The 9,047-nt window shown below is 37.5% G+C and overlaps 1 protein-coding gene across 1 annotated transcript; it reads left to right on the top strand.

Moving 5' to 3' along the window:
- The first annotated feature begins 7,933 nt into the window (after window positions 1-7,933).
- Window positions 7,934-8,317, top strand: LOC111045219 (ADP-ribose glycohydrolase OARD1-like). Its single transcript, XM_022330569.1, has one exon. It carries the CDS (start codon window positions 7,934-7,936, stop codon window positions 8,315-8,317), a length of 384 nt encoding a protein of 127 aa, XP_022186261.1.
- The last annotated feature ends 730 nt before the right edge of the window (window positions 8,318-9,047 follow it).

The raw sequence follows: 9,047 nt of genomic DNA, 5'->3' as shown, positions 1-9,047 counted from the left end.
TTCAATTCAATCCCGGATGGGCCTCCAAAATATCCTACATTTATATTTCAAAATAAGACTCTCTCAACTCACTTTATAAACTTCTGTTTATTTTCGTTTTACAACTGTCTTTTCCTACAGTTACCTTGAAAAGTGGCCATTCCTGCACTGATTACAGAACGCAAAGAATCACTTTTCCGCTCTAGTGCGCAAAGAATTACTTTGCGTACTCTTAATACTTTGCATATTACCTTGCAGCCATCCCAATCAGCTGTTGACATTGTTGGCGTGTATTTTGAATGCGAATTTGTTCTATCTATATTTTTTCTGATTCTCAAATAGATAAAAATGAGAACTCATTAAAATATACATTTTGAATATTATTAATTATTCATTATTTCAAATAATATTTTTCCATTCATAAATTGATTGGTTGAACAATTATTTAGAAATTAAGATTTACTCAAAATTATTCAAATTTTCAAATTAATTGGATTAATTCAATTTTTAATTATCGATTATTAATTTTGAATTGGATTGTCAAGTTTAAAATAAATTAAAGTTGTTATTAATAATAAAATTATACAAACAATTTCAATTTTCAATTTATTAAAAACACACAAAACAAGACAAAACAAACAAAACAACATTTGATGGATTTCAGCCATCATTTTACCCATAATCAACCACTTCTCATATTCAATGGTGACTGTAGGAAAAATTTAATATGAAATACGTGAGTAAAGTTCCTCTGCTGCACTCAAGAAACCATTCCGTCCTCGCCTACGGCTCGTGCGTAAACGTTTCTTTCGGTGTAGCAAACTGTCACTTTGTGCACTAGTTGCAAAAATAACTATTTTCGCTCAACATAATACTTTGAGCCCATTTCAATGACTGAATGTTTGTTTTTGGTGAGTTTGTTACTTTGATTAATAACACTTTTAAACACATGTTAGATCATGTGTGTGGGATGTTAACTTTCAAAAAGAAATATTTCCTACAATATTATCACATTTTACTCACTTATGTGAATCAAAACATTGCCTCTCACCCAAATTATAGACAACAAATCAGATGAGCCAGATTTTTAAAATCCATAATCGCTAAGTAATAAGTAATTATAATACATGATATATCAGGGGCGGTCTGTCTCAGCTGGGGGCCCTCGGCTATGACTGATTGTGGGGCCCCCACTGACGGGTCTGGGGGGTCTGGAATACCCCCCAGCAAGAGTGGGGGGGGGGGCTACCGGGGGCACAGTATACATACAGTATGGAAACTTGGCTAGTAACCTGTCGCGAAAATCCGCCATCTTGTTAGGAAGCGCCGTATTGTAATAGTATTGATGGTAGGTTCGGATCACTTTAATGATCCGGATCAATTGATCTCGTTCACTGCCACGAGCCAATCAGAAGACCAGGATTGGAACTTCCCAAGGTCACGTGACGTGTCTAGTATTTGCGCCATGTAAAAAGCATTGGTTAGATAGGCGTTTTATTGACAGTTTCCATTCTGTACCTATTCTGTGCCGGGGGACCCGGGCCAAATTTGTAGGCCACATACCGGTACAAGTTAACATGCACTGCTCGCAGTTTTGCTATCGTCACAATTTTAAACTTCGTCGGGAGAAGCTTCCTATGACTCAGAGTCTGATGTAGGATCTGATTCTTCTAGCTCTTCTTTTGGAATGTCATCTTTATCCTTGGTGTAAGCTCCCTTCAAAAACCTAACTTTTAACTTATTTCTACTTTGGACAGTTTAGGGATAGCGCAAATAGCGCAAAGTACGTCTGCAGGAAAACTGTCAAGTGTTTTCATTTCTTTAAACTTTTTCGGTGTAAGCCAGGAACAGCCTTTCAAAATATCTTGGTTCGGAAGAAATCGTTCTTCAATACTAACCAAGGCACAATTCATAAGTTGGAAATATGATTATGCAGAATCTGCATTACAGATAATGTATTGTTTGGTAATGAGAGTCTGGTACACTTTTCATGGTTTATGCACGCACCATTACTTTGGGTGCTCAGAATTTAATATATTTTTGTTACCTTGTAGTCCAGTCAACGAAAGATTATAGAGGGAAAAGTTTGGAACAACATTTTCAACTCCACAGCTCTTTGAAAGATAGTAAGAGGATTGAAAATCAAAAGTCCTCACCCCTACCCCCTGTGCTAAAGGGGTGGGGGTGGTTTGAAACTACATTTTTCGTTTTTCGCATATATCTCTGAAACTATGCATCTAATGGACATTTGTATTTGCAAAATTGAAGTTTAAAAAATTACAAACAAGTTTTGTCCTTTACATTTTTCCATATCTCTCATAGTTTCTGAGATATCCGCTCTTGAAGGTGAGAAATTTTTTGAAAAAACACTTCTGTCTCAAATGTTTTCATATTTTCGGCCTTATAATTTTTGAACGATTGATGAAAATAATTAGTTCTGATTATAAGATGATAGAGCATCGAATTATCTTAAATTTGATGTATGACTATTTTACGCATTTCCCTACGACTGTTGCAGCAGTTTTAGTGTTGAGAGTGAAATTTTCTGTTCAGCAACAATAGATCAGTTGACACTGAAATTTGGAGGGAATGATTGGAACACAATTTTCGACTTTGCAGCTTTGTTGACACTAGTTTGAAGGTGAGCATATGAAAAATCCCAACCCCTACATCATGTGCTGAAGGGATGAGGGTGGTTTGAAAATTGCATTTTCCACTTATTACTTACATGCTTATATCTTGGAAACAATGTGTTCTATTGACATAATCAACTACAAAAAAATGAAGCTTAATAAATTTCCTACAAGTTTTTTTCGGTAAAGGTTTTCGATAAATCTGATACTTTTCGAGATATTTATGTTCCAAAGTGATGCATTTTCGAAAAACCAGTTTTTCTTCCATTTTTTCACTCTTTCAAGTCTTATAACTTTTCAACTATTGATGAAACAAGAATTTACCAATTACGAAATTGTAGAGAATTAAATTATCTTCCATTTCATGTATAATTCGACTATTTCAAGCATTCCCGTACGACTATTGCAGAAGTTTTAGTTTTGAGTATCAAATCTCAAGATTTGCAACAAGTGACTTCTCTTGAATATCACAGTATTCTGTCATCATAAATTGGCAGTGTGCTTCAGTATGAACATTCATATTGAGTACCTATTGGAACGTCTCCGGAACTAAACACAGGGGGTGTTTCTAAACCTCTTACCAAACAAAGACACTCAAAACTAAAACTGCTGCAACAGTCGTATGGGAATGTGTGAAATAGTCGAATTATACTTGAAATGAAAGATTATTTTATGCTCTACAATCTCGTATTTAGCACATTCTTGTTGGTAATTTTGTGAACTTCAATAATTTTGCACAGAATACAAATGATCATAAAATGCATAGTTTCCGTGATATATGCGAAAAATGAAAAAATTGTACTTTCAAACCACCCCCACCTCTTTTAGCACAGTGGGTAGGGGTGAGGACTTTTGATATGTCAATCCTCCTACTATCCTTAGAAGAGCTGTGGAGTTGAAAATTGTGTTCTAAACTTTCCCTTCTATACCTTTATTTGAGCATTCATTGCCTGGATTATTGTTACTACGAAAAACATTTAAAGTACAATTGAATTTGCAAAAGCAGGCCTTGAATTTTTCAGGCCATGGCCTCGGGGCCCTCGGGGATCCCCGACCAGCCGACCTGGCCAGACCGCCCCTGCATGATATGAATATTATCATCTAATCTATAATAATATTATCTATAATATAATATAATATGTACCTAACTTAATATAATAAAGGAATGAATTGATTTATACACCTACCCGTAATAGGAAATTCACGAATGACGCATCATCACGTCTGAACTAAGAACTGATGAACTTGAAATGTTGCAAATAGATTCCTAATTTAACTAGGATGGTTGTAGGCCTATTTTAAGTTCGTTAAGTTATAATTCATCGAGCTTTTATTCCTCAAGATTCCAGTTTATTATGCTTTGCTTGAGAGTCGTCATAGATAAAATATAGTGTATTCAACAGTTTTATCTTCAATCTTCTCATTCTTCTTCTATCTATACCGAGTGGGTGAAGAGTCCAAGAACGGCTTAATAACTCATACACAAACGTACAGTAATTTGACGGTGGGTGTGATTTGGGATCCTACTAAAATTGAAAATACTACTTTACTATGACTTCAAAACTCTGGTCCGCCATCTTGGATCCGCCATTTTGAAAGCAACTTTTTTTAAATATGAAGGTGGTCATGCGATAGATGATTTCGATATGGAATTTCAAGAAAAAAGGAATGGCGAAAACCGCATATCGATATCTCAAACCGTTTCGAAGATATTCACACTATTAATCAATACTATTCAATGCAGAAAGGAAATAAAAAAGTATAATAACGGCTTGGTTTCTCTGTGATTGAAAAATGTGATTTGAAGGTGTGTATGATTGGGGAACCTACTCAAATTGAAAATACTACTTTATTATGACTTTTAAAATCTGCAATGCCATCTTGGATTCACCATTTTCAATGTAACTTTATTTTTTTAAAAAGGACAGTGGTCATGCAATACATGATTTCAATACGAAATTTCAAGACAAAATGATTGGCGAAAACCGCACATCAATAACTCAAACCATTTTGAAGATATTCACATTCAGAAATGGAATAAATAAGTGATATTGATTAATAATGTGAATATCTTCAAAACGGTTCGAGATATTGATGTGCGGCTTTCGCCATTCATTTTGTCTTGAAATTCCGTATTGAAATCATGTATCACATGACCACCGTCCTATTTGAAAAAATAAAGTTACATTTGCCCAAGATGGCGTTCCAAATTTTAAAAGTCATAGTAAAGTAGTAGTATTTTCAATTTTAGTAGGATCCCCAACTACACCCACCTTCAAATTACCTTTGTCCCTTGTCGGGACTTGGAGCAGGATCAGAAAAAGTGAAGGATTTAGTAACCTCCAACAAGGATATTTTTGACATTGGAGAAGGAGCAAAAGGAAGAACTAACATTGTCCAGCATACAATAGATACAGGAAATGCCAAACCCATTCGCCAGAACCCCAGAAGACTTCCATTTGCTAAACGAGAGGAAGCCAGGAAAATCATCAAGGAGATTGATTGATTGATTGATTGAGTACTTTATTTATGTAGATTACAATATATACTGGCTTATACACTTATATACAATAGCTTACAATACAGCAAAATTATAGATGAATTTACATAATATAGACTAAGAAAATAACTATTGAACTGTATATGATATGAAAAAGCAATTTGTAATATAATAACTATAGATAATAATCATATTGTTATGCATCTACATAAATTGGCGGAGCTTTGGACATATCAATGTCCATTCTTTGGGAAGAATATTAAAAATATCCTCCCCACTAACTCTCTACCAAAACGTTAATTTTGTTATTTAAACTAAGGATTTATTTATTAATGGAAATATTGTAAAAGTTTTAATCAATATGAATATTGAAGAGAAAAAAAAACAGAAAATTGATAAAGTAAAATAATTATATAGGTAGATAAGATCAAATAATTGATTAATAAAATGAAGTAGGCTGAAAGTGGATCAGGTTATCAAATTTCAGTAATATACAGCAGTATGCAGTGGATAATTGAAATAACATGAGTTTATATAATATATATATATACAATTCGTTCTATAACATGGTATAAAGGTTTATATTGGCGGAATGGGTGAGGGATGGTTGTCATGTGATCGTTCTAGGGCCGGACAGTTTCAGTCATTTGTTCCAAAATATGTTTTTTTAAAGTCAGGTTGAAGCTCGCTCGGCTCTCGATAGACCTGATAGAAACAGGAAGTGTATTCCATGAGATGGAGAGTGTAGGAATTATTGAACCATAAAATAGCCCTTGGACATCACCAGTGGTGCTGCATGGATTACACATCACACTTCGGTTCTGCATGGACTACCGTCTTCTGAACGATATCAACAAGAAGGACAGCTACCCTCTTCCTCGGATTGATGTCAAACTGGATAAATTGGAAGGTTGCAAGTTTTTTACAACTCTGAATTTAAAAAGTGGATACTGGCAAGTTGGACTTGAAGACAAAGCAAAGGAGAAAACTGCATTTTTAATTGGGGAAGAACTTTGGCAGTTCACTGTGATGCCTTTTGGGTTGTGTAGTGCCTCAGCCACTTATGAGAGACTTATGGAGAGTATGTTAAAGGGACTATCATGGGGAACATGTTTTCTTTACTTGGATGACATCATTGTCTTGGGCAAGTCTTTCCAAAATAATATGAAAAACCTTGAGGAAGTATTTCAGAGACTGAAACAGGCAAACTTGAAACTGAACTCAAAGAAGTACAACCTGTTTAAGAGACAAGTGAATTATCTGGTACATGTGGTATCTGATGAAGGAGTGTCCATGGATCCTGAAAAATTATCAGCTATTCAAATCTGTTCACCGAACTGGAAAACATCATCAAAATGCTGATGCTCTCTCCTGGAGACCCTGTGACAAGGACTGCAAGCACTACTCATACCGGGAGGGAAAGGAAGCAGCTGTGGACAGGACAACTGTAGCTACAGATTACTGGGGAGGAGATGAAATGATGAAGGACCACGAGGAAGATCATGATCTAAAGCATTTGTGGTCTTGGAAATGCTCTATCAAAGGAAGACCCATCCGGCAAGAAGTAGCTTCATTGACACCACATGTTAAGACCATCTGGGCACAATGGGATTCGATTGTGGAAGATGAAGGAATCTTGAAGAGGGTGATGGATAATGCTGCAGGTGATCAGAGACAATTACAAATCATTGTCCCAAGGAAGAGAATCCCAGAAGTATTGAGACAGCTAAATGATGGACTCTCTGGTGGGCATTTTGGTGTGCACAAGACCCTGGAAAAGGAACGAGAGAGGTTCTACTGACCAAATTCAAAAGAGGATGTCAAGAACTGGTGCCGAAATTGTACAGTATGAGTGCATCTGCCAATGGCCCTATGCCCAAGAAGAAAGCCCTTATGCAGAAATACAATGTGGGAGCCCCATTTGAATCGATAGCCATTGACATTGCTGGACCGTTTCCAATTACTGATGATGGAAACAAATACATTCTGGTTGCAATGGATTACTTCAGCAAGTAGGTAGAAGACTTTGCCTTGCCAAATCAGGAGGCAGTTACTGTAGCTGATGTATTGGTAAAGGAGTTCTTCAGTCGTTTTGGTATCATTGGAGTTACATTCAGACCAAGGGAGAAACTTCGAATCTGCAGTGTTTTCTCGGATGTGTGAAGTATTGGGCATCAACAAGACCAGGACAACACCACTGCATCCCCAATCTGATGGAATGGTGGGGAGGATTAACAGGACCACGCGAAAATGTCTGTCAAAGGTTGTATCCAGGCATTAACGAGACTGGGATCAACATCTCCATTTCTCCCTGATGGCATACCAAAGTTCAATCAATAAGACTACGAGAATGGCACCAGCAAAAATAGTTTTTGGGCGAGATATGCGACTACCCTGTGACCTGGAGTATGGATGCAAGCCTGGAGAGGACCTGGCATGGAAAGACTACATAACCAAGCTTTGGAAACAGATGGATGAAATCCATGAGACTGTCTGCACAAACACCCATGATGCCAGTGACATGATGAAGCAATGCTATGACATCAAAGCAGACCATGGAGGATATCAGGCTGGTGACAATGTTTGGTTGTACAACTCTTAACAACGTCGTGGATACTCTCTCAAGTTGCAGACTTCCTGGGATGGACATTATGAAGTGGTCACAAGGATCAAAGATGTGGTCTACAGGATCAAGAAACCAAGAGGTACTCCACGAATTGTCCACTTCAACTGACTGGAACCCTATCATGAATACAATACTGCAAGGGAAGCTCAAGAAGTGCAGGTTCTTCAACTAGCCAGCCCTGACTTTGAAAATGACATGGTCAATCTGGAGATGTCACAGAAAGAAGGGAATGTCACTGACAGTCGCCAGGACCTGTTCACCCTGCCAAGGAGTTATGCATTGGCCCATTGCATAGCTTGGAATGTGGGAGCATCACGAGGGATTGCTATGGTCTTCGGGAGAAAGTTTAGAAGATTGGATGAGCTGAACCTCCAGAATCAAACAGTGGGAAAAGCACTTTATCAGAATCAACATCTGTTCTATTTGGTGACGAAGGACCAACCCCAGGAAGAATCTACATATCAGGCTTTGTGGCAAAGTTCAATGCACCTGTGGACTCATCTCCAATTCCTGGGAGTGGAGCAACTTGGTATCCCCAGTCTCAGCTGTGGCTATGATGGATTGGACAGAAAATTGTGAGACCAATGATTGGAAGTATCTTCAAGGACACTCTAATCAGCATCACCAGTTGTGTTCACAATCCATGGGCAGCCACACCAGCAGATCCATCAAAACCAGCTTCTGCTTGCCACACCTTCAGGATGGATCTTTACTGTTCTGGGACAGAACTGTTTTAAGGAGGGGGCAGTGTTATGGATGAGGCCTTTAGAGAGCTGGCAGAGGCGAGGGGCTTCCAGATTCTTCTGGTAAACAACACGGAAGAGGCAGGGGGCCTCTAGATCATTCCAGTATGTTCCAGTTTTGGCGCAGGGAACCATCGACTAATGGCAAGCGCGTTCTCAAACCCACTGGCGGTTTCGATGCACTGCGATTGGTTGGACATTTCACTACACTTCCAGACCCTTCTAGAGAGTTCTACTGTGGTAGGCCGGATGTATCCTCCACCTTTCTAGATTGTTCTGCTTGCCTTTTATTAATGGTGCATCTCAGTTGACAGTTCAGTTGACAGACTACAGTTGTATTCTTTGCTTCTTCTAATCGTGACAGACCAGTGATAAAGTAATAATATACTTTTGTAGACTTTTGTAGTTGTTTATACAGTTATTATTACGCTTGTGATAATTCTGTGTAATTTATTAGGTAGTTATCAGTTTATAGTTGTTTTTAGTTTACCTAAGTGTGTTATTGTGTTATAAGTAATAAATCTAATCAGTATAAATCGCCTCAAGTGTTTTATTAGTGTAGAAAC

This window comes from Nilaparvata lugens, chromosome X (genome assembly GCF_014356525.2).
Source record: "Nilaparvata lugens isolate BPH chromosome X, ASM1435652v1, whole genome shotgun sequence".
Lineage (NCBI taxonomy): Eukaryota > Metazoa > Arthropoda > Insecta > Hemiptera > Delphacidae > Nilaparvata > Nilaparvata lugens.
This window is presented reverse-complemented; position numbering and strand designations above follow the sequence as displayed.

Excerpts from the sequence above, each read along its gene's own strand:
- LOC111045219 (XM_022330569.1), top strand. The coding sequence starts at position 7,934 with ATGGTCAATCTGGAGATGTCACAGAAAGAAGGGAATGTCACTGACAGT.